Source organism: Ischnura elegans, chromosome 11, assembly GCF_921293095.1.
Source record: "Ischnura elegans chromosome 11, ioIscEleg1.1, whole genome shotgun sequence".
Taxonomy (NCBI): Eukaryota; Metazoa; Arthropoda; class Insecta; order Odonata; family Coenagrionidae; genus Ischnura; species Ischnura elegans.
In genome coordinates this window covers 63,816,534-63,843,705 of record NC_060256.1, presented here as the reverse complement: position 1 = coordinate 63,843,705, position 27,172 = coordinate 63,816,534, and the positions used below count along the sequence as shown (strand labels likewise).

Here is a 27,172-nt window from a genome sequence, read left to right as displayed (position 1 = left end):
AATTTTTTTTAAATACGCAGATAAAACATGCCATTGAAGAGTAAAAACAAAATACTAACACTATAACTGATCCTGAAAATTCTCGTGAGCAACGTGCACCACAATCCAAACGAAGGGCTCAAGAGAGGATGTAATTATTGTAAGTGTTTATAAAAGTTCTTTAAAGTTATGTCGATGGAATAAATACTGCTTTAACAAGGTATAGCTTGCTTTAGATAGAGCAGCATGAAAAGTGGAAATGTTAGTGAATGGAAGTTTATGAGAACTGACATTTCAGTATGCCATTTCACCCCCCCAACTCTAAATTTCATTCGAATGGCTTTTAATACATGAATTAGAGGTATAACTAACTCATGCACCTAACGGTAGTCATGAAGCACACCTTAAATCCTATATTTTACTGTCTTCGATTCACAAGTTTTTTCACGAGCAATAAGTAGCCATGGATGTTATTACTATTTCTAGAAATATTTCAAACACTCTTGATTAACGTATTGAAAATCAAATTAGAATCCTCCATCTCTGCTAGTTTCAATATCAAAAATAATTCCTATTTGCAATAATTTATCCGTCAAAACAATGATGACGAACCTTTTTTTTTAATTTTAATGACCATTTTTAATTAAGAAATTAGGAATTTACGAGAATAAACTTAAACTTTATCTTATTAACACAGAAAAAAATAGTTTACCCTATGCAACAAATTATCTTTGATTGATAAAGCCTGTTACCACTGCACAGTCAAATTTATGGCTTAAATATATCTCACGAGGAATAGGCTACACTTCAAAGAGGAAGTGGTTCCTATATACAAGATATAATTGGAAAAAATATCGCCAAAATGCATTTTCGTGTGAAGTGTGTGAAATGTAAGGCTTGCATGTGATATGTCAAAAGAACATAGCAAATATATAGAAGCTGACTTGAGTGAGTAATCAAATCCACAGATCAACGCCGAAAAGAGAGAGAAAGTGTGCACCATAGGAATGCTGTTTTTTATGCTATAAGTATGTGTGAAACCTTATATATGCACTGTTCTATATTGTATATACACTATTTATACATGTTTGGCATGGTGAGCTATATCCTGAAAGTTTCTATACAGGCCTTTCGCGAATTTTTACGAAAAGAATCTTTTAGATAATTCCGCGAACAATACTGACAGATAAATTAATTTATAACTACGAAGGTACTTCTGCAAGCTATGCAATATGTAAACTATGACGTCCTCAAATACGTAAAGACACATTATTCTTGATTAGCACCTTATTTTGTCTACTACAATATTTAATAGAAAAATTGAGCCAACTTTACCCTTTGAACGACTGAAATAAAATATAATGTAAAATAAGAATAAAATATTTTCAGGAGTTACTCTTCTAGAAATCATGGTAATATTAAGTATTCCCATATACTATAGTGATGAATCTAACCGGGGAGCGGAAATTACAGCTTGTTCAAAATATTTATTTTATAACTCCGCGAAAAAAGGACACAGTATCTTGCACAAATTTCTGAACGAAGATTTGAAAATAATTAAAATTTTGGGGGCCTTGTTTTTTTGCAATCGACTCCAGAGTTTTTGAACGATAGAAAAACTTTCTTGTTTCGATAGTTACTAAAAACATCCTAATGATACCTATTGTTGTAACGCTGTTCTATCATAATTTACACGAAGCATTTGTTACAAAATCTATGAAAATCCTTTTAACGATAGCAAGTAATTAAAATGTCAAACTTATACAAACGAAAGGAAGATTGAAAGATTAATTTTCTACGAAGCTCCATCAAATGGCCTGAAATGGAAACTTTCAGGATATAATTGGAGGAATGAATGATAAGAGGTAAGGATGGTTTAGAAAGTGGTGACGTCATCGGGAGTATTGACTTTCCCCAAAATCATTGCGTGCTAGCAATACCACAATATGTATGCTCGGTGCAATCGTAATCACGAAACTACTTCACCATTATCGTAGACGTAGTATAGATTGTTTCCATTGGCGTTCCTGTGAATTACAAACAATCCCCCAAATTGTAACTAATAATTGAATTGGCCTCTTCTTGAAATAGAATTTAACAGAAAAGTCCCAAGTTTAAGAATCCTCTGTGGGAATGGAACCTTGTGTACATGTTTTATGTCTACCTTTGGGGAAATATGTAAGATAAGAACTTGGACTGGAAAAGACCGCCCATAATTTCCAAACGAGAAAGATCATTCTAACAACCATGCGATTTTCCACAATGTTCCATTCACCCCCTATGTACGTTTTGACAACTGGAGTGAACTAATTATTGATCAACGTAATTCACGCTTTGACTTCGGGAATAATGTGAATTCAAGGAGTTCGTTTTATATGCCACACCCGTTTTAAGTGGATAAAAACTGGCTGGGGACCATAACTTTGTGGTTATTATTGGGTCTATAATACTTGTGACCATGTCCCATAAGGGTATAACCATGATTCACTAAATATATCGTTCTTTTTAAGAAATATACTGACTGCGTTGGCAACATGATGGCGCTGACTTTATCTTGCAGTCCATTCAGAATTACTAGTTTCGTGTGCAAGTAAGAAATTTCCTTTCAAGGAAATTTTTTCCGCGACTAAATGTATAGGGATTACGATGCTCAAATTTTGCATCAGAGGTTAAGTAATACGCATTATCTTTTCAGAAGGGTACCGAAGTGAGTAAAGTCATCAAGCAGCCTAGGAATAGCTAGAAATCATATTCCGATGAATTTTTCAAAAATGAACTATTTGAAAGGGATTGGCGAAGCTTTCTAATTACTTAAAAAATCCGTGTACTTACTCACGGAAATAATGCTCACGGAAATCACAAAATATTGGAAAAGTTGGCTCTAAAATACTTGCATCTCAATCGATATACAAGCGAATTTCTGTGAAGGTACATTGTGAGCCGATTTCCACGACTATATACCACAAAATATTAAGCCACTTCGTGGGTTACAATGAAGAGGCTTAATTTTTGACGGGAGGTGGTATTGGGAAGAGGTAGGTGGCAATCTCCAAAGTTGGAACTTGGCTTAAAAACCTTGGGGGTAGCTTAAGAGAAACACTCATTATGTCAGCTTGGAGATAGCTTATGAGAAATAGACTTACAATCAGTACGAATATTAGAATTTACTCTCTTTGGTACTCCTCCGAAATGATAAAACTCCATCTATCTCGACAGCAAAAATTGTACTTCAAAATTTGAAGGTGACATTGAATCGTTCATTATAAATGGTTCGAATATCAGTGCTCGGAAATACCCTCTTCATTTCCCCCTGAAACTTGTAACAATAGTAAAGACCGAGTAGACCACGAACCCTTCCTGAATTAAGGGATAACTTGGTGCTCAGGTGCCCCTGTGTCGCACCCTTCTGTTCTTAACCAAAATCACGCAATCTCTCTCTCTGTTGTCTTCCCCGGCAGACCCCGCGCCACTACGTAGTCACGGACACTCCAGAACGCGGTCGGCGCGCCGAGGAGAATTACTCTTATGCTTACACCTCCGAGACACAGTCATCTTCGTCCTCCAGCAATCCATCATCCTCCTACTCCTCCCCCTACCTGTCCTCATCCGTCCCAAGCCGCAGTAACTACTCTGTGACCAACGAGAGGGTTTCCCGTTCTTCGGGGGGCCCTGGAGCCTCCTCCTATTCGACCACCACGGAGAGGAGCTCCCGTTCCTCAGACTACCCCGGCTCCTACCACTCCTCCTACACCTCAACCTCTTCCGGAAGGTTGCCTCACGGCACCACCTACCGCCATTTCTCCTACAGGGTTTAGATCAAGGGTGGGAAGAGAGAGAGGAGGAGGGGGTATAACCCTGATTATCCCCCCCCACAGTGGGAGAGATCATTTAGATTCAATGATCTAACCCTTGAAAAAATATTAAATAACACAAAATTTCTCCCTTGTAAAAAATTGAGTTACCTAACCCTTACCCAAACTACCTTAAACCCTTCATAGCCTACCCCAGTTCCTCAGCTTATACCACTCGATCCGATATGTAGGACTATCTTGCGAGCATGATGTTCGCGATTTTTTCAATTGGCTTCTATTAAAAGAAAAGACTAAAAAAACACATCTATCAAACCTAAAAAAAAACTTAAATGAGTTGTCCGCTCTTATTTTTTTACCAAATTTACGCGATGCGTATGAATAAAAAAATACATCTCTAAAACAGCTAAAAATATTATGAGGTTTTTATGATAATATTTTTATTACATCCAGGAAAATATTTAGCTCATGCAATAACGATAATGTAAAAAAAATGGATGAAGAAAGTCATACCTCTAGCATTACGCACATTCACACTTCCGCACTGACAAGCTGTTAATCGTCACAATAAATTACCCTAGCACACATTTAGCGAGGAATTACTATCTTCAACAAATCCAAAAAAGTTATCGATTCATCCTTTACCATCCAAATGGATACTATCACCGATGAAACTTGAGCATTACGGAAATAACTTTCAGAATGGGTATCCACAATAAATACTAACTTCACAGATTGCGTTCAAGCAAACTCACGAATAATATTGCTTCACTATAAAATCTGTAGTTGCTTCTTTGTGGCCACAACACTTTTTTTATGGAATTACATTATATTATCTTATCCCACAACGAAATTTTACAATGCTGTTTGGCTTGAGCATTAACGAATGTTCTCAAATTAACCCAACCTTCACCTCTTGATATTGTTTTCTTACTACTTTGCACATGGGTTGCGTTAGGTTGTAAATAGAAAGCACCTCACCATTAGATCATCCCATAAGAATCGATTACGATATTTGATACTAGTAGGGACTTAAAAACGATAATATTATTTGGACGTAAATCATTCCTTTTATTTTCCTGAGATGCGACCTTCTACACTTTTGTTTGTGAGAGTAGCGGGTCAATGCAGAGCATTCCAACAACAGAAAAAAGTTTACTAAAAATAATATTCCCTTCGAATGGTAGCTAGTTATAAGACCTGTTGGGATACGTGTATACGTCATAATTAAAGCTGGATGACCCGATATTTTAATCGCACTCATTTAAATGATTGATTTAATCGATTCATGGGGTTTCAGAACCACATCAACGGCTTCTGTAGTCAATGGGTAATCAACCCAAATATATTCAGTATTGTAAGCGAAGCTTTAATTTTTTTATTTACCCCTGCTAGCGTAAAATAAGAGTGATAACTTAAATTATATAGCTAACTGTTTGAAAAGTTGTATCTAATTCTATTCCGTGTTATTTAATCTAACCGCAAATAACTCTTAGAGAATTATAACCACTTCACTTGTTCAGTTACCATGGTATGATAAAGATCAGCGCTGGTATTTTATTGGACACTAACAAACCACGAAGAAGGTTTATATAGATACTTGTGACGTTTTGTAATAGCAAAAAAATAGAGATAGAATGTCTTGCAACGAGGCGATTGTAGGATAGGGCTTAAGTGAGGGTGTTCAAGAGGTGAAAGAACTCGGAAATCACTTACGTCAACATGCAAATTATATATATAATTTATGAAAAAGAAATACATAGGTACACCTATGACGTCACCACTTTGTCTCACTCAAGGGGCACAAAACTAGAATTCCGCCATATTTGGTGACCCAGCCTCTGTCGACATCTCGGGTTGAAAGCTCCCGTTGGATCCTTTCGAAAAGAAAATATATCCTTATCCTGAATTCATTCACCCACACCCTTAAAAAAACCTCCAACTCACTTGTAAGATGATGAATATTTTGAATGAGGAATGGGTGCAATATTGCACGTGACTAATTTAGTTCTCTCTCTTCTTTTTCTTGTTCTCTTTCTTCCTGCACTGTCTGCCCGTGGGGGAAAATTTTACCCTTTTTTCCGACCCTCATTTTATTTTCTTTTTGGAAATTTTTTTTGCTTCCAAAACCTTTCCTGTTTTCTTTTTTGTAACATTTTCCAAAATCCGATTGCGGATATGAAAATATAACGGCGCGCACTTTTTTTTGAAATCGCCGACGCCAATACCTTATTTTTTTGTTTTTTGCATTTTTATCTCATCCCACGGCATATGAAACCTTAAAAAAAATAATCATGGAAATCACCCACCACAACCATATTCACCCTATTGAATCCACCGATCTCACACACACGCCAAAAACGGAACACTTCACCTGACCTGAACTTCCGCTGCCGAATGCTGAACACTGGGGTTGAACCGGGAAGGTTATACCGGTAAGTTTAAATTGGATATATTCAACGCAGCTAAACAAGCTCTCACTGCTAAGTAACAATGGATTTTCTTTGCAGCTACAGCTTCTGCCGATGTATGTATCTTGTGGTGTGATCGTTTGTGCATATACTAATTGCCAACCAACTCTCTTATTTCCATGGTACGATCATCAGCAATGCATACAAACTTTTGGAAGGTTGAATGGCACAGGTTATGAAATCAGTTCTTATTTAATCTCTGAATTTTCTGGTCATACTTAAGGAATGGTTGGGGGAAAAATAATCTTTTGATCCACGAGCTTCATAATTATTCTCACAGAACAATCCGGAGTTCTTTAACTCCATAAAATGATCTAGAAAATTAGGTCTTAAATCTGAATTTTGCAAAAATTGTAAACTGTTTGACAGAGTTATTTCTTTATCATAGGGAAAGTTCACAAAATTGGCGGCAAAATTTAATCCTTGAACTGTCCATCTTTATGTATATACAAATATTCAGCGACATTAGAATAGCCAAGGGTGGCTGTAAAAATCATTATGACCATGAGAACCAAATTTTTTCAGCATAGTTTTATATATACGGATTCCAGTTGCTGGTATAAATATTCAGGTAACCCAAAGGAAAAAATTCTAAGGTGATATGGAAATCAGAGAGTTGAAAACCGCTTAACGCTATGTAAAACTTTATTGAATTCCACAATTTTTACAACCCTTTTCCATCAACCAATCATGATTATTACCCGCTCAAAATTTAAAACATATTTTTTAATGCTTTTTAACACTTCAAAAGACTATATTCACTCTTTTTACGATAACGAAAATGGTGAGTTACACATTTTCTTTGAGTTGAGACACTGGAATGTTTCGAGTGTGTATTTTCTTGGAGTAGTTAGGTTATTCTTTAAAATCCTTGTGTTTATATTTAACTTTTATACAAGACGTCAGTATACAATACTAAAACACTGAGGAGTAAACTCCGCTTTTGGCAAGATGTTCGATTGGCTATTCCCTGAAAAACAAAGGCATTCTTTGCCTGAAAATACCTATTACAGGTAAACTGCAACAAGTTTTCGTTCTCTCGTTACGGTAAAGGGAGGTTATTAGGGTTATATTTTGCCTGCGATGCAGAAAATTAAGCAATATTCCATGAGCTAACTACAACTGAGACAAATTTCACTTAGTTACCATGAAATACTATTCCCATAGTTTAAGAAACCTTATTTTTCAAGGCATCTCACGCATGAAATTGAAGTAAATAAATCCGATCAATTCAGTTTCGTAATGATTTAAAGGTATTCTAAGTAAGCCCTTCGCAATGAGGCGAAAGAAATGCCAGATAAAACCTTTAAGAGATAAAAGAAAAGTCCATAAACCTTAAGAGGTTCACACGTCGCAAACCACGTCATTGATACGACTCAAAGCTACAGAGAAAGTGGTGTTTACTGATAGCCCAGGGAAAATCCTGAACTCACTCTCTGTTGGCCTAGTTAATCCCATTAATAGGTATAATAATTCTCCCAATCCGGTGTGAAAAAAATTCAAACTCGAACGGACACAGTGAGGGTAGGACCTGGATGGGCTACAACGCCATTCCGAAATCTCTTTGAAATTTTTTTTATCCACTATCTCTGGCGCGTTTTACGCGCGTATTTTTAACTCGCAGAGTCTGGAACCGTTCCAAGAAACCTCTCGGAGGCGCGAGATTCACGAGGGTCCATCTAAGTCTCAGGATACGGTCCGCTTGGAGGCCCTCAGGCGCAAAAAGGGATGCCATTCTTGAAAGGAACCAACATTCTTACAAAAAAAGCCATTTCAATCCGCAACGGTGGTCCCATGAAGGTCTTTAACCTTCTTCTACGAGCAGCTAATAACTTTTTCCTATGATATCAGTTATCTTAGTAGGCATAAAATTCTACTCCCAAAATTGAACGGCAAATCTACATTTTTCAAGGCGTTTTTTTCGATGCATAGGAATTCGATTAAGTCAGTTTTCTATAGATTTAATTATTTTCAAGGAAAGTCCTCCGTGATAAGGAAATAGATATGCAAGATAAAACCAAAAGTAGATTTAAAAAAATATCCCATAAACCTTAAGAGTGATTATAATTTCCTTCGATTATTCTCGTGGATATTTTGGTGATACGACATTTGATTGTAAATAACAAGGAGAGTTTCTTTTCAGTTAAATAATACATCATATTGGCAGTTAAGTTGTTGACCAGGCAGTTCTTCCCTACTCAAACTGTGTAATCTCGCAGTACTTCAGTAAAGTTCCAAAAAGAAATGGCCAGAAGCAATATTTTGTTTGGAGAAAAAATAATGCTCATAGAAATTTCTGCCTTCTTCGAGTAGTTGTCAAATAAGAGACGTATGCGACAAGGGTCACGCTCTTCAAATGAAAGTACATGCAGATAATTAAGGTAAACAGTCTGGTAGGAATTTTTAATTAATTAAATATAGTCACCCTATGTAAGCTTCTAAAATATGTTAGATCATGTTTGAGCAAATATTTCCACTAATTCAGAGTGAATCCTGGCCGACGGCTCATGAGAAGAAATTAAATTCGAAAAGAAATAATTTTTTGAGCAGGGGAAGGTTGCCTAAATAGCACCAATTTTGGAAAAAAACGAATTAACTGAAGAATAAGAGACGCAATAAAAGTTTTAAATGCTGTATAATATGAGATGTGTATGTAAGAATTTCTATTTCTCTCACAATTAATGGGGACAATCAATTCCAAGTTGAACACATGTATAAAAATTCAATTTCAAACCTCTGCAAACGGTGCGATTAAGGCAACCGGTTTCTCAAATCGCACCACTGGAGGCCAAAATTAGGAAATGATGTTTCAACGACAATGAGAGGCAGAAAGGCAAGTTATTTAAGGTTATTGTTTAGATCCTTTAACAAAGCAAACGAGTACATTAAAATACCATTAACATAAGTAACGAAAAAAGTTAAATAAGTCATATCTTTGACATTAATATTAGATGTATTTTTTTGCTTGATAAAATACATATAATAATTGAAACAAAATTTACAATTATTTTGTAGAAGTGTTTATGCTTTGGAATAGTCTTTTCATGGCAACTTTTTTGAGACTTCTTATATCGCTGAGGTATAGAGAGACGTGTTGCGATTTGGGAGTTACCGCCATTTTATATGAAATCATTTACACTGCCTAAACACGTAATCATATCACACTGTTAACAGCACCAAATGATACAAAGTAGACTTCAAAAATATGATATGCAGCTAAAATTATGTAAAAGCTACTTATTTGTTTTCATTATTCTTGCAAAAAGACGAAAGAAATAGCAAAAGAGACCCTTATCTTCTTAATACCTACGCACCTGACATGTCGCTACACTGGTGACCATATTTAAAGTGTGGTGAGTTAAGAGATGCAGTTCCAAATGCAGCCATTAGATTACAAATATATCTAATACATTGGTTTTTAGGGTGGTGGTGCGATTTGGGAAGCGGTGCGATTAAGGCAACTCTCCACAATGTTCCCTGGAGCTAAAATAAGCCAATGCCAAAAGAAGTGACAGGCCAATAAAAATATCGGACTGAGTTAACAAGGATTGACAGCAAGGACAACAACACTTTCTCCAAGAAAATCATCCTAAATAGGCTCACTCCTTTCCCAGCTTTTACTATTCAAAACATTTCACATCTTAATCTCTATTTATTTACCTATGTATAACTATTTATGCACCCATATATAACTATTTTCATCCATTATTTTAATACGATTTTATTAAAACGGCATGAGCAATACACGAGAAAGCATACTAATTCTAGATGCAAAAATGAGTAAATTTGATTAATTACATACGCTTTGTGCTATTGAACACATTCAATTAACCGCTATAATAACACTAACGCCGCTCTTATGCTCAAACTATTTCTAAATGTTACGAGATTGACATATAAAAAGAGGAACGTATTGAATAACCTTGTATAAATATATCTTGCCAATTAACACGCCAAATTTGCGAACGGTGAGAAAAAATAAGTAATATTTAACGCTTGAGAAAGGGCAATCAAATTTGTCATTTGCTACTTCATTAAAAAAAACAATTATGCAACTATATTCAGCACAAAAATTACATTCTTTCAAATAAAAAAGCACTTGCTAAAAATCAATCACATTCTAGTGAAGTATTCACACAGTGTCGAAATTCACGTCCAAGTCCTATGCAAAAGAGAGAAATGATAACTCTTTCTGTGGCCACCAATTTTGGCCCCGTAGTAGCTTGATATTCGCTTTTAAAATGCCGAACCAATTACCCGATCACCAGTACTACCACCACCGTGCCATCCCATACCTGGCGCACACCCGGCTCACCACTACTGGACCGCCACCAAGATCGACCCGGGTTCGACCCTCGGTGATTGTCGCCGAGATTGACCGCATTGCTCATCGTGCGAGACCGCACCTTTCCTATCAGCCAACCGAAGATTACCTCAACTCGAGGTCAATGGTGGTAAGTTTTTAAGTTAATTTCCAACGTGAATTCTCGCAGAGGAATGAAGATTGCATTATTTTTACACGAAAGTATTGGCACTGGAAAAAAATGGTGTGAGAGCAATCACAAAGTAAGTACCGAGTATATCACAGAAAAATTTTGGCACGCCAAGAATTTAGAACACACTGGAAAAGTAAAGAGAAACAGGTTGTCAGGATATTCCTCGAATAGAAAAATGCCTCAATTATTCCAGTTGAATTTTCAGGCTTAAAATTATATCAGTTTAAAAAAATTCATTGATTAAATCATTTATCACTTTAATCCATCGGATTCCTGAATCCCTGATGACGATGGGCGAGTTGTCCGTCGAAACGTTAGAAGGAGAAATGGAGGACCTGACCCGGTGCGAAACCCGAGAAAACTTCACTGCACTTTAATCAAACATACGTGTCATTCAGCACACTACTAATTTTCCCTCGGACAAATACCCTATATCCGTGATTGTCTCGTCACTTTGAAGTACTTGTTGGTGTCCCTTGTTATTCTCCAATGTTGACTAATATCTCTTTATTCCAGGTTAAAAATTGAAATAAATAGATTTTTATTTCAGGCACGGGAATTAGAAAAATCCAGAGTTTCTGTTAATCTTTGGCCATAGTTGATTTTAGTTGACTTCAAATATGATAACCATAACCGGAATATAAAAGAAACTTCGAGTGCTTCAGTCCCACTTTCGAGGCAAAAATTCTTACGGAAGATATGAAACAATTAGAAATAAAATCATATTCCCAGTTTTATCAATATGGATTAATAAAACCGTTAGGGTGTAATAATTTATTACAAGAAAAAAACCTAGCGGAGAACTAAGGGCAGCTTTTTGGAATCAAATATCTACGCTTGTATTATCTTCAATAAAATTAGTCGTCGACGGGCTTATTTGGCTGAAAATTTTCCATGGTTTGGAATGAAAATATTTTATATTGCACACAGTTTTATTCCCCTACTTCGGTTTAAACACTATTGCATAAATTTGCAGAAGTTAAAAAAAACAAGAGGTTAAGTTTTCCAAGATTTTAAAAAAGCCTTCTTCGAGAATTTAGCGTCAATGTTTCGAGAATTTGAGAATTAAGCGTAAATGCCGCAAAATGTCGAACTAAAAACATCAAAATTGTTACATACTTCTTCTCGGATATAGTGGTTATATAAGTGGTCACATTTCTCGGTAAATACAAACCAAGCAAAAAAATGGTATACTTACAACACAATGTAATGGGTAAGCCGCTTTTCATGTAATTTGACGAGCTTTTACGGTGGCAGCTAAGGTCAGCTGAGTACGTAGTAGGCTGCTCACAACACATTTCTGCCTTGTACTCTTAACTTTTTCTTATCTCTAACAGCTTTTTTTACCTCTTGAAAATGACGAAGAGGTTTGAAGCAGAGGATAATAAAACTGTGTGGAATATTAGAATTTTTTAAATCCAAATCATGGATTATATTATATGGGAAAATGAATCGTCCACTCTTACCTTTGTGAGCAGCGCTGAGAGGATGTGCCGCATGATAATATAGACTATTCCCTATCTCTTCTGCTTCTCTCCTGCAGTCATTCGACGATGAGACGCGAGACATCCGAGCTCATACGAACGCCCTCCTGCGGCGGATCCATGAGCCTCTGCCGCCGAGGACCAGGAAGCCCCTCCTGAGCGCCACCCCCAGGTCAGTGGCGATCCACCTCTACCCTCTCTCCTTTAGCCTACCCTCACCACCTCATTCAAATGACGCTGTGAATGAAAAATTGAATGGGAAATATATGAGGTGGTGAATTTCACGCACGAGGTCCTTCAGGGTTCCCACACTAACTAAATTATAAAAATTCACGGTTTTTTCCAGGTTTTCACGGTCAAAATTGCGTCAAATTCGCGGTCTGTTGATGCGCCATTTTAGGAAGAAATATTGATCACATAAAAATCACTGGCTGCACGTTAACTAAACATATAGCGAGCGCAATAAACGCAGGGAATGCAAACGCCGAAATGAGTGTTCTTATGACGTCACCTATCGTAACAAAATTTAGGGCCGGCTAAAGGTTGTGAGAGGGAAAATAGAGGGTGACCGGGAAGTGAAGAGGTGTCTGATTTTTCGCCAGGGTTAATGATCACTTTGGTTAAAGGTCTTCCAGTTACAGCCTTAGGGTCTGTGTGTCGTCATGACACATGGACCAATATTTGCGCTCCAAATGTACGTGTGTAGATAAATGCGTGGACTTTGTCTGCACGTGACTCGGCCTTGAAACATGTTCGAAGTATCGATTTTTCTTTCGATCTGTCAATCGTAGATCAACAATCAAGATTGCGAGGTTTTTAAGGTTTTACGACGAATTTCACGGCTATTTCCAGGTTTTATTTTCACGGTAGACGAAATTCACGGCTTATTCACGGTTTTAAGATTTTCACGGTTGAGTGGGAATCCTGTCCTTTCAGAAAATAACGGGAATTTTTCAATTTCGCGTAACCCAGAGTTTGTAGTCCGACTTTCAATTTTTTATTATGTCGGTATACATTAGTGGTGTAGCCAGGAATTTCATTCGGCGGGGGTGGGAATCCAAAACCAGTCTAAAGAGCCCCAGAGCATATTTAACATGAATAACTTAGGCACAATATGCCACTAATTTTGGTGATATCTTTTGTACAAGCTGGGGGAATTTTTTTTAAACACAGAGTAATAAGCACATAGAGGGTTTTAAACTAATTTTAACACTTTTCATAACCGAGAAAACTTCATTTTCCAAAGAAATCTTTTGTACATTCATGATTTTTCTATATTTTGTTTTCTTTTAAGATGAATAAAAGTAATTGTGTTTTTATATTTCGGGGGCGGGGGGCGGGGTTCGGACCCCCCTTCGCTACGCCAATGGTATACATTAGGGCGGATCGCAAAAATCGATTTTTTTCAAATCCATCTGGCCCAATGAAAAAAAGTTGTGGAACCGATCAAAAATAAGGCCTGAAAAATTTGAGACCTCTAGGTGAACCCCTGACCCTCGCTCAAATGCAATTTAGGGGGGGGGGGGGTCAAAATTCGAAAAATAAAATATTTTATGCTCATTCCATATAGATTTTGCCGAGTTACTGCCCTTCTAGTACAAAAATTTCGTGCATTTTGACGTATCTGCCACCGTTTAGCCACAAAATGCCTAATTTGAGTCCGCATCCGCGAAGAAAATATTCCAACGCCCACGCGGCGTCGCGGATATCAGAGCCGCAGGCCGATCCCTTCCCCTCCACGCTTGCTTCTCCCCCTCCCACGCCTCTAATACAGCAATATTCATCCCGCGCATGCTGCTAGGAGGTCGTTCATCTTTGATAATATAAATCAGAAGATGGTAGAAGGTAAAAAACGATGCGTGGTGAGACGACTTGTCCCTTATTTGGCGCCTCGTCGGCGTTGAACAAATCGATGTTACCAACTTTTAGAGAAGTGATGAAATATTTTTAGATCTGCGCACGTAGGAAAGGAGACTACGGTCTATGAAGACGCCTCTCGAGTGGCTATAAAGGTGTGCGAACTATGGTGATGCGCTTCTCTTCCATTATGAATGTGACTAAATGGATTTAGCGGTACCACAGGAAGTACTAAAACTTACGGAAAATCGTAATAGGCCAAAAGTAGGGTTTTATTGAAGTATAAGACTCAAACAATTTTAAAGGAACATTTTAAATTATGCGATGTTTTTGCGTGTAAGTGCATGGAGGAGCATAAGGTTCCCCCAATGAAGAAGTATTTTGAGAGACAATCTGACGAAAAGAAAGATGATGGCTGCTGGATTGAACCCTAAAGAAACTCGACAACTGAGGAAAAAAGGGAATCGTAGGAGAGCGTTGAGTCATCATCGTCAATTCTTGTACGGGAAAATAGTATCAAAAATTTTCTTCATCAATTCATCCGAAGAAGATTAAACTGGCGAGAAATTAGCCGATTTGTATCTCTACTTTCCTCATGAAATAAACATTAAGGACTATAAACTCAAATTGGAACTTCTTCGGGGAAAATGCGTCTGCCAACTGTGATAGAGGTATATGCAAGAACCAAGCAACAGCAATGATCGTTCCCGCAACTTCAGCTGACGCAAAGGTCATAACTTCGTAAGATACATCAAAGCTAGTGTACCAGAATTACTTACGTAGACAGAAAAAGATGCTAATTACTGTGAATAAGAAAAGAGAGGTGTCATCAAAAGGCCTTATTTTATTGGAATGAAAGACTATACTCTTGTCTGATGAAAAAAGGGAAGAGGACTTATCAATACAAGTTTAGAGGGGAATGTGTGGTGTTAGGTGAAGAAACAGGTTCCCACTTTTGAAGGTTTGCCTCCCCCGTCGGAGGATTAGCAAAAGTTATAAAATCTGCGATTATCGATTCCTTTCCGAGTGAAAATTAGATACACAGAATTAAAAAGGATTTCATTAAGATAGTACCAAGCGAATACCGCCCAAAAAGGAGGCATCATCCCTTTGCTATAAGCGTAATTCCATCATCCCTTACAGTGTGGGTAGACTCTTCTCGGGATTCCCACCGGGTTAATTTTTCCATAATGGCCAACATTTCAAGCTCCGACTTGGGGCTCATCCTAAGGGATAAATTTTGTTGAACCCCGAAAAGAGTTTACCCACATCATTCGCAGGGAAAGCATCAAATCATATTTCATCCCTTACAGTGGTCTATTTGCTAATTGCACTATGTTGACTTGGATTTGCGACATAAACGTTGGGAGAGTAATCTAGGGACCCAATTTGCGTTTCTGCAAGGATGCGTTTGGCGACCAATCCGAGATTTTTTTAATTGCTGGATTTTAATATCGACGTAAAGGACTACCCGCTGCTGATATATTGGAGAGAGACTCCGGTTCCTTCGGCTATATCTGAGCTTAGCGCTGTGGAATTTAAAAATCTATTGATGAAAGTTCAAATTTGAATTTCAATATTCCTTTTATTATACATGCGGACGAGAGATTCGCGAAAGAATTCACCAAAACTTTGTTGACAGCAGCGAAAGACGAAGTATGACACTAACATAAGAAATACAGACTGGAAAGCAAGTCATTGAGTAATTCTTTCGTGATTGTTCCTCACCGGACGATGCTGATACATCAAGTATTAGTAAGACTAACGAAGAAAGACGCACCTGGTGTGAATTTCGGTGCATCTGGGGCGTTCGAGAGGGGAGCAGGGAGGGTACGCCGGCGGCCTTCACCCTTATTCATCCATTTAGTCACACCTGTCGGACAATACCGGAATAGAAGTGCGTAAACTAAGTTCCCAACCCTTCATAGCCACTCGAGATGCGTCTTCATAGACCGTAGTCTCCTTTCCTACGGGCGCAGATCTAAAAATATTTCATCACTTCTCTAAAAGTTGGTAACATCGATTTGTTCAACGCCGACGAGGCGCCAAATAAGGGACAAGTCGTCTCACCACGCATCGTTTTTTACCTTCTACCATCTTCTGATTTATATTATCAAAGATGAACGACCTCCTAGCAGCATGCGCGGGATGAATATTGCTGTATTAGAGGCGTGGGAGGGGGAGAAGCAAGCGTGGAGGGGAAGGGATCGGCCTGCGGCACTGATATCCGCGACGCCGCGTGGGCGTTGGAATATTTTCTTCGCGGATGCGGACTCAAATTAGGCATTTTGTGGCTAAACGGTGGCAGATACGTCAAAATGCACGAAATTTTTGTACTAGAAGGGCAGTAACTCGGCAAAATCTATATGGAATGAGCATAAAATATTTTATTTTTCGAATTTTGACCCCCCCCCCCTAAATTGCATTTGAGCGAGGGTCAGGGGTTCACCTAGAGGTCTCAAATTTTTCAGGCCTTATTTTTGATCGGTCCAACACCTTTTTTTCATTGGGCCAGATGGATTTGAAAAAAATCGATTTTTGCGATCCGCCCTAGTATACATGCCCCAGAGGTATGATAAAATTGCAAAAAATGCGTTCAAATTGGCAATAAATATCAGAACATGCAACCCGGATATCTTATAAGCATAAGATATCTTACCCACGAAGCAAATATCTGGCTATACGCGCATGGACCGCACGTAATTAATATCCAATAAAACTTTTATGTCGATTGTTGTCCTTGAGTATAGGTCGAGAAATATATTCCAAGACATTGAATCTATATTAAACATAGAGGTCAAGAGAAAGGAAAAAGACTCAATATTGTTTTTTACAAAAGCTCTTTAAAAACTTAAGCCATTCTCGAAATAGTCACGACTTTATCTTATTCATCATCTTATTTGTTTAAATTCGAAAAAGAATCCTACCTGCAACCTGATGACAGAATATTTGATTACAGCTACGACGTGGACCCTCCGATGCGCATCACTTCTGACGCCTACATCCAGAGGATGCTTGGGCCCTTGAAGAGCGTGCATCACGACGTGGAGACGCTGTCGTACTACCCCGAGGGTCGGCAGTTCATCGGTGAGACTCTGAGATCGGCGAAGGCGAGGCTGAACACCGCGGCTATCGCGGCTAACGGCAATGCGCAGCTAGCGTTCGACCTCTACCACTGATTTGCCTCGGTCGGTTTGTTTCGCGAAAGCTCAAGCCATCTCGGCAACGACAACAATGACGCAGGCCTCACATTTTCAATCATGACGAAAGAAACTTTTTCACAGTAGCAATATGATACCCACGAAACATGATCGAGATATAATTTGTGGCACTTCTTGTTCTGAGAAGTGTCATTGGAAACGAAAAAAGTTAGAGGGGTTTCCTAGCGTTTCGATGCTAAACCCTGCAAACGATTCGAAAACGACTTTTTTTTTGCTTTTATTCCAACGCATTTCTTTTAATTTCTTTTTGCTCGCAAATTTTTGGGCATAGTATTGCATTTTTTGGTAATAGTATTAACGCTTGTTTGTTTCACGATCATACATAAACCTTTTATTTACATGGTGGACAGTTGCGTGATTTTTTAAACATTTTTAGCATTTCTTTTACAAACCTTCACGATTATTTATTTTTTTTAGAGTAATGATTGAAGTGACCTTTATTTTGATGACATTGGCTGATGGATGAATTTTTAGAGGTGGGAAGCATAAGAAATTATTTCATTAAAATTTTACGGAGTATTAAACACTCAATAATATTATAACGTTATATTACAACAAAAATACATTAATTAGAACATGTAATTAATTGAATACGATTGCTTGGAAAATTAACTTTCACTTGTAACAATTGATTGTTTAGAGAATAAACTATTAAGATTTCTAATTAATATCAGATTTTATTTCCTAACTTTCACCAACATTTAACTTACATAAATATTCACAATTGGGAAGAATAATTTTATCTTTAATGCAAGCAGTAGAATTGAATAAAAAACGATTAACAATCTAGTCAGATTGAGCATAACTTGATAACTATGAAAATCACTTGGCGAATAGTTGACATGAAAAAAAAACCTTCAACAAAAATGTAGATTAACCTGTGAGTTTGAAGATGATAGAATAAAATGTGGCCTCATGTGATATCAACCTCTAATTTATAATAATGAACAGAAGCTCTGATCGAAATTGAGACAAAGGGGGCTATTCTGCTCATAAAACCACCATGATGAAGGCCATGATTTCATTAATTTCTGTATAGTAAGAATACTTAGATTAAAACTAAGTCTTGGCAAACTGAAGGTTTGAATCCTATCCCAGATAATTATGCCCAGAAAGGTTTCTTGGTATTCCCATTAGGTGATAGGCTCCATACTGATAGCCCTGATACTAGTGAATGAGGAAACTTCGGCAACCATGGAGCCTGTGACCTAGTTGGAATCCCAAGAAGTGGCAACTTACCTTGGGTGGTACATGAGTTGCAGTGAATGGCTCCCAGAGCATATTTTATATGAATAACTTGGGCACAAAATTCCTGTAAATTTCGTGATATCTGTTGTTAACTTCATGGAGCTTGCTATTTATCTTCAATGAAAGAGGAGAGTATAATTTCATAAAATACATTTTGGTTGCTAGCGATCATTGTTTTGGACATTACATTTGTCAGCTAGAATGATAAAAATTCATCTGCTAGTTACATTTATATAGAGATGAGTGTAGAAGGGTAGGTTTGAGCCTGAATTCTTATATAGTATGCTATCAGGTGAGGATGTCAATTACTTGGTTCTAGCTAGCAATCACATGCTTATGATAAGCTAAGCCATAACAAAACGCAACATACATTTTTGAATATTCAAGTCACCATAACCAGCCAGAGCATTTTAAAAAGAAACAATACCTTTGAATATGAAAATATCTCTGGCATGATTAACATGAATATCCAATTGAAATAAAAGGTAGTTGTTATTTTTCACCATTTTTTATGCATATGTTGCATTTCGACTCTCACAGCTATCATCTGGTACAAGATGTCACAGTATATGTTTATGTACTGCGATGTGTACAGTAATGTCTTGTACCAGATGATGGCTCTGGGTGCTGAAACACATTGTATGCATTAAAATAATTGTGGAAAAGTGCAACTAATTTTTATTTCAACATGTCGAACTTCCACCATATCACACCTGAATCAGTTGAATTTATGAAGAATCAAGTGTCTCCCTTTACGTTAGTCCTGCAAAGATCAATTTGTATTGGATGAATTATATAAAAAAATATTCTCCACTAAGACATGTTTTGAGCATCCAAGTCTTCATGTTTCCACTCATTTATATTATGTAAGAGAATTTTCGAAGCCACTGAATTAGAGGAAAAAAATTGAAATGAGAAAAAATATCTGACAGTAAAACACCCAAGTCGGTCATATTTATCAAGTTTTATCAAGTTATGTACCAGTACAATTGGTCAAAACTTTATTTAATAATGCCAACCACAAAAATCATTTTAAAATTTAATATGTACATAAAAAGTTAGGTTCTTAACTATGATACCATTTAGACTCGAGGAATAGTATCTCACAATCAGACATAAAATGCATTAGTGCAACCCAGTGGCACAGCAAGGGGGGGTTTTGGGGGAGAAATTTTTAAATTTAATTCATTTTACTGAATGAGTTAGAATTACTTATAGAATAGTGCTAGGATTAATCAAATATCCCCCAGAAAGACGTAAAACTCGCCATTTTGAACCATTAATCTTAAAAACATTTCTGGAGGAGAGCCCTCACAACTCCCACTCACCCTGGCGGGTATGCAATACCCCTACACCCCAAATTATTATTAGTTGCGCCTAAAACCCCCCCTAGCCTTAATTTTTGGCTGCGCCCCTGGTGCAACCCAAATTATGGCTGATTAGTAACATCGCATGAGGATGAACAGCAGAGAGGCTGATAGGCATGTGTTGGTGAATGTCCAACAAATTTCTTGTAAACCCTAATTCACCCCACCAAATCATTTTCACGCCTGGTGCTGCCATAGGCAAGGGTCACCTGGCCTGTCTCAGTTTTGCTGGTGGTCGGGCCTTCTCCAAGAGGAGGAACCTGGCATGGCGAAGGGACGACGACCAACGTGTCAAGGATGACGTGACCTTCCTATCCCACTACGACAGGATGCGCACAATGGCTGCAGGACCAAACCTATCTGACGGCTCCCAGGCGGAAGGATCAGGTAAGAACTTAAGTGGCTTGAAGCAATTCAAGTTAAACTTTTAGAATACCCAAATCACACAGCGTAACCATCAGATAGTATTTTGATCCAGACTACATAACACCATATTCACCACCTCAGAGCATCAGTCTCATTGGAAGCAAAGCAAATATGGAAACAGTTAAGAGAGAAATGTGACAATAATCTTCTACTGGAGGCCTCTAAGGGGCACCTCAATCTTTTCTGATATCACCATTGTATCCAAACTTCTCTATGATAATTTGTCTGATACAGGTAGAATAACTAATACGTATTTTGTTGTGATATTTCCCAAGTTTAGTTGGCAAATAAAACCATAAGTGCACAAGAAAAACTAATAGAGATGGTTCAGACATGACTTTTTAGGATCATAGGCATTATAACTTATCTCAAGTTTTTCAATACTGCGAATCAAATTTTTTGGGCATTGCAGTTTGAGTTTTTGAGTTGATGATGAGAATGTAAAAAGGTTTACCTCTATATCTGGTTTATGATTACCCTTTGAGAAAAAAGAGGTGATATAGGTAACATTACATGAGCTTTTTCATGCTCGTCAACCTTAAATTCAACTGTTTTTAGTATGACTATGGCTCTTTTACTCTGTAAATATCTTGCAAAGTGTGACGTGTTGCTTGTATGCAGGAGCAGTAAGGATGAAAATTGTAGCTTTCAAATATGTACCAGGAAATATGACAAATTTCTTAATTATCCTTTTAAATTGTAATTACTATTTTTCTTATGGATCAACAGAAAAATAAATGAGCTGCATAGTACAATTTGACTCGATTGCAGAGGGGCTTCATTTCTCTCTTTTCCATTGACTATGAAGATAGTAAAAATATGTACGTATAATACCACAAAAGACAAAAAAAATGTCCACAGGGTTTAAAATCAAGAGTTGACTTTCTACAAATAGATGGATAGTTTAGCATATCAATGGGTAGATGAGGGTGAACTCACACTTGAACGACCATACCTAAGTTAAATAAGTAAGTTACTTTACGGAAGGGAATTTCCAATTCATATGAATGTTAGTGGTTACCAGCAATCATGGAAGGCTCTTCCATATTGGAAACTGTAAGTTCACCAGTGATTTTGGTTAGTATATGCTGAAATTCCATCTCACAAGGTGGTTACTCATAGGGCAATGATGTTAACTTATCCTTATTATAGGCCTTAAGTGGATCAATTTGAGTGTTTCAGAAAAAGAACATGAATTATAAAAATTCCTCATTAATCTTTAATTCAGCAACTGCTGCCAATTAATGAATATTCACCATGTGAACCTTATACTGGTTGGTTATGGCCACAGCAGTCGGAATGAAGTCCCTAAACATTGTCCGCAAATTTCAATCGACTGAGATAAAATCATCACTAAATAATTGACACAAGGTAGTTTAATGAAATAAGAGTCTAATATTTCCTAATTATATAGTAGTGAACTACCTGTGGACAATATGGAATCGACTCTAGATAACATTCATATTCAACTGCAACAGTTTCACAATTAACAGCATTGGAGATGATTTGTGCAGGATTTTATTGTTTATGGTGCCATCCAGTGGTGACCACCAATTAAATGATGACCATGAATTATTGGTTTTTCATTGATAATTAATTTTTTCAATTCATAAATTATGACAAAAATATTATCAGTGAGATAATACTGATTGCTCAAACTACGGTTGAGACAGGGGAATGTTTTGAGGATGGTGCATCACGAAATGAGTGCCCTTTTCATGAGTTTTTGTAGAATTTATATTTCTTCTTAGATATCTGTTTCCCATACACCTTTCAACACCAAGCATTTACTAACCTTCATCATCTTTCAACAACCTTTTGAGTGTACACCACTTTTTTTACCATAGAAGTGTGATTGTAAATACAATCTTTGCACAGTAGAGTGTCCACAATGTTTTCACTCGTACATAGTAGAGGTTATGAAAATTGTGATTCTATGGTTATTGTTATGCACCAATATATGTTTTGTGCCCATGCCAAATCCTAAAATGTGGTAGAAGCTCTAGTTCTTGCACCGATTTTGAGAGGTATCATGAAGAAGTGCCTCATACACAGAGGTTCACATTTTTGATAAATTTGAAGCAATAGGCTGAATAAAAATTTCATTAAGAAAACACATAATGATGACAGTCCTTTAAAATCATAAAAGGTCTCTTCTATTGATGTAAAACCATGGTAAATTCTAGGAGTGGAGAAATGAAGTTGGAGGAGGGTTTTTCCATAATAAAGAGAGTGGATCATTTACGTGAGCCTAATTTAGGTTAATAAATATTAAATAGATTTTAAGCTCTACTTAGAAACAGGAGAAAAATTTAAATAGAGCAGCCATCTACCTTCAACTAAATTAGATAAGGTAACAAATTAAGATGACCACAGTGCATTTTTGTCGAGAAAACATCAACATCGGTATATATGTAATATTGAATGGATTATACTGAAATTATCGTCAATGCTCAAGAATTTTTAAATAATCAAATTATACACAATTGGGCCATCTAGTATGGCTAGATAGGTTGAGAGTTATCATTTGAACCACATTTTTGGATTTTTGACATGTGTTTTTCTCTGAGTTTGCTTAGCCAACATGAGTTAATGTGCCGTCTCAATTCCTTCTCCTTTGCAGGGTCTGTGGAAAATGCCTAAAGCACTCATATGTGTGTGTGAATGTTTGTGGTGCGTGTTTGTGGCTATGAGCGTGAGTCAACATGAGAAACTATGATGAATGTAATAAAAATTACCTTCACTCCTGCAAAAGTCAATACTCATCCATTACCTCAACCATAAATCCAAGCCTAAGTTCATATTCTCTCTATATTTCAATGCTAAAAGTCACAGCAGCTACATCAATATTTTTATATGTCAATGTAATACTCAGTATCTATACCATTTACAGTATATTAATTGTCTTGCTTTGCAAAAGAGTAAAATAAAGGTTTCAAAAAAGCATTTTCTCAATCTAGAAAGGCTTTTCATCAGCGTATACCTATCATGAATCTTAATATTCATGAATGCCTTAACGAAGCAAAGTTTCTATTTTTGATTAATCTGAGTCTCCTAGAAGTAATTAAGAAGTTTTTTCATCACTTTATTTGAAATCCCATTTGTGTTGTCTTCATTCAGTGGATTTTTTAAAATCGCTGTTTGGAGAAGAAGGCATTGGCCATCACTGATGAAAGCAATTCTGGATAGCTATCAACTTGTTTTTCTTTCACCTACGGCTTCCTTTAGTTGCAAAAAGAGATATGATTGGCTATACCTATTCATGGACTATTAATACATGCATTGGTTGTACATATTACTTACACAGAAATAATGAATTTGAGACAAAAGTAACCCAAGAAATTGAGAAAAAATTAACCAATATTTTGATTAACACCCCTTCACATCAACATTGTATATCTTTTTATCCATCCCTATTTATACTCTGGCCTAGTGAATTTTTACAAAATCTTCCCAGTGTCAACTAACATATCCAACATTACCTCATAACATTGTCAATATTATTTCAGAAAAATTGAAATTAATGACTTCATTTCAATTTTTATACTACCTTAGACACCAATATAGTATGAAGCATGACCCAATGAGTTGTTAGAAAATTTTCATCACATGTTTTAACAGCTAATTAGTCTTTTAGGGGTAGCATGAAACTCTATTTTATCATGTACTTCATTTTGTTTTGCTTACAACTTTTTCTTCTTTATTATTTTGTTGATATGTTGAGCATACTCACTGAGTTGTTTTTTATCAATATTCAAAGCATTCAATTACTGTTCTTCAGTATCCAGATTATAATTTTTCTTTACTGGTGGTATTGATTTTAATATCCAATAAAAATTCTTGACCAGCAAAAAGATGGAAGTCAGCAGATGTAGCTTAAACAATACATTATACAACACAACGAGTGGGTATGGATATATAGCATTTAAGGAAAGAGGACTTTGCACAGAAAAGAATAACAGTTAAGTGGAATTTCTTTAAATACCTAGGGAAGAAAAGTATTTCAAAAAGATATTTGTACATACCCAGATGGCACAGAATCCTCCGTATCTAATTCGTATGCAGATAGTATCCATTGACGAAAAGCGACGGAGCGGTAGTCAATGGATACTATCTGCATACAATTAGATACGGAGGATTCTGTGCCGTCTGGGTAATTTAACCAAAAAAGTGGTATAATAAAAAACACATTTTTCATTTAAAAAATCCATTACCATCACACTTCATTGGTTTACCTTCAATCAAAAATGCAAAATTGAATAGTTAATATTTAAAGAAAAAGTTTTTTTTTCAATCACAAAATTTGAAGAAAAATAAATCAAGTTTTAAAATCCCCTCATATTCTAGTACTAAATAAACAAATATATAACTTTTAAATTATAACTGACAAAGTATAACATTACAGGAACATATTTCCAACACTAAACAGGAAATTCGACTGAGATAGATATTCAATATATAAAAAAATATTAAATCTATCACAGAGAAGTAAATTATTATTGAGGAACTAAATTATAGTTAGTAAAATGCTGATGAACAGTAAAGCTTAGTTATATCCTTTCAAATAGGCTGAACACCTATCATCTTTTTATTTAGAACCTAAACTTATCAGAAATCAATTATATAATATCCATCAATTTTACTGTGAAGTATTATTTTTTCTACTACCTCCTTTAATTGAAATAATTCAAATTTATTCATTAATGCATCTTCTTCACAACATAGTGTTGTCTAATACAATAATTTTTGTATAAAATTCAATGTAGATATTTATTGGTTCCTTGAATATCATTAACTTATTCTGAAAAATATTCAGAGCTATACTTATCTGAGGCTAAATAATCCCCGAATAAAAAAGTAAGGCTCTCTTCTCCATAGACACTAATCTGAAATCTTACAATAAATGACTATAGTCGTAGTCTACTTTAATGGCCTACTCATCAAACCATACTTAATAGTCATCAATTAACTTATTATGCAGTAGTATCACTGACAGTAAAGCAGTAACCTCAAAGCAATTTTCATTCCCTGATATGAAATAAAAATCAAATTAGCACCACACTGCCCTTTTTAAACAAAAAATAACGAGAGTGTGAGAGCGAAGATGGAAATCATTTGAATCAAAGGAAGAGCTGCTACGGTTACAGCATAGTCAACATACGAGTAAGTATCAAGCGTTAATAATGATCTTTAAAGATGATTTTACCATCAAATAATAAGACTAACCATTTATTGAAGAGGGTGAAAAATTCTACCAAAAGGCAAAGCATTGTCCATAAAAATGAATCCTCTTCAAATGCCAGACTAAAAGATTCAATAATAGGGATTGATGACTTCCTGAAGTGCCTTCTGTTTCTATCAAAATGCAGTGATTGAACTAAATATTCAATGTTAAACTGAATTCAATTGAATGTTGTGTGTGAACAGAATAACGAGTGAAAGTGATTAAAATGGTAGAAATAGTTTCTGAAATCATAATTTGACGTGCCATAAGACACCTTGAGCCTAACAAAAAAATGTCAAGTTTCTACTTTGAATCATCGATATGAAATTGTCAAGGTATTTTCAAAGTACGCAAAAAGACTTCTTGTAATGTTACATGGCTCAGAAACGGAAAGTAAACATTAAGAATTGGCTCATAGATTTGTTTTACCTAGCAGCTAAACAATTTGGTAACTACATTTTTAAAATAACATTTGGTATTATGTAGATAACTTCAGTAGTTATGATGAAAACCCCAGTAGGTTTGTATATGCTGCACAGTACCCTTGCTTTGAATATCACATTTTGTGTAGGCAACTACTGGTTCATTTATTTTATCTAACCAGGCTTCGAGTTAAGCATACTTTTAACCAAAATAAGTATCAAGTAACAGCAAAAAGTTCTTATTTCAAGCTTTGCCTCATAACCAAGAATTGGTGATCATGGAGACAGATTACAAAAGATTGTGCAATTGATATTCTAAAACGATTATGAATACTTACAAAGGATTAATTAAAATTTACTTACTCAATCATTAATCCTTCAAGTTAAATGAATATTTTAAATGCTCTTGCCTGAAATATTTTCTGTAATTACAGGTCTGTACTACCTGTCTCACTCCTTGAACCGCTACTCTTCTAGGAACAGTGGATCAAACCTGAACCCTGAATATGTAAGTTTGAATTTATATCTACCTTACTTCATCATCCAATAAATAACACCCCATTTCACTATCCTCAAAATAATATAAACACAGGCGGATTTACAGGGGCACGAGGACATGTGCTCCCCACCTTAAAAAATGTACAACATTTTTAATATTGCTATCGTTAAGTTTGTTTTGTTTTGTGTTTTACGGAGCCTCAATCATTTAATTTCATATTTATAACTTTGATATTAAAATAAAGAGGATATTTTGCACAGTAAATGTTATATCTTGTTTATAATTTCAATTATGAGATCATCTGTCCGTCAGGCTCTTGAGCCCCCCAGAAAAAAATTCTGGATCCACCCCTGAATATATGCATAATACCAGTGGCTGGCATTCAGTAAGGTAGCCAGGATTTTGAATTGGGTTGGGGGTTTACTGGAGATTTAAGGGCCCTTCCTGGGTTTATGGAAAATACCAAAGGGCAAAGGGGGTCCTGGGATTTTTAGGATCTTTCATGTTGAAAACGTAATTTAAAAAATGTTATAGTAGTTATTTTGTATGAGTATTTATTAAAGTAAAGTATAAAATATGTATATATGAAATAAAGTAATACAGGTTCAAGGGGGTGGTTGCAGGGGCACAGCTAGGAATTAATGCTAGGGGGGGTTTCAGGCGCAACTA

At 36.3% G+C, this 27,172-nt stretch overlaps 1 protein-coding gene across 5 annotated transcripts in view; it reads left to right on the top strand.

Annotated features, from left to right (window-relative positions):
- LOC124168068 (uncharacterized abhydrolase domain-containing protein DDB_G0269086-like) overlaps positions 1–27,172 on the top strand; it is a 52,470-nt gene that overhangs the window by 21,883 nt on the left and 3,415 nt on the right. The window contains exons 2-7 of one of the 5 annotated variants that reach the window (XM_046546180.1): positions 6,215–6,223; positions 10,528–10,713; positions 12,299–12,411; positions 17,056–17,183; positions 20,131–20,319; positions 26,439–26,512. In XM_046546180.1, coding sequence (XP_046402136.1) covers positions 6,215–6,223; positions 10,528–10,713; positions 12,299–12,411; positions 17,056–17,183; positions 20,131–20,319; positions 26,439–26,512 — 699 coding nt within the window. Of the gene's footprint in view, positions 1–6,214; positions 6,224–10,527; positions 10,714–12,298; positions 12,412–17,040; positions 17,184–20,130; positions 20,320–26,438; positions 26,513–27,172 lie in introns of all 5 variants that reach the window. The other 4 variants (XM_046546178.1, XM_046546181.1, XM_046546179.1 and 1 more) reach the window with 4 other exon arrangements.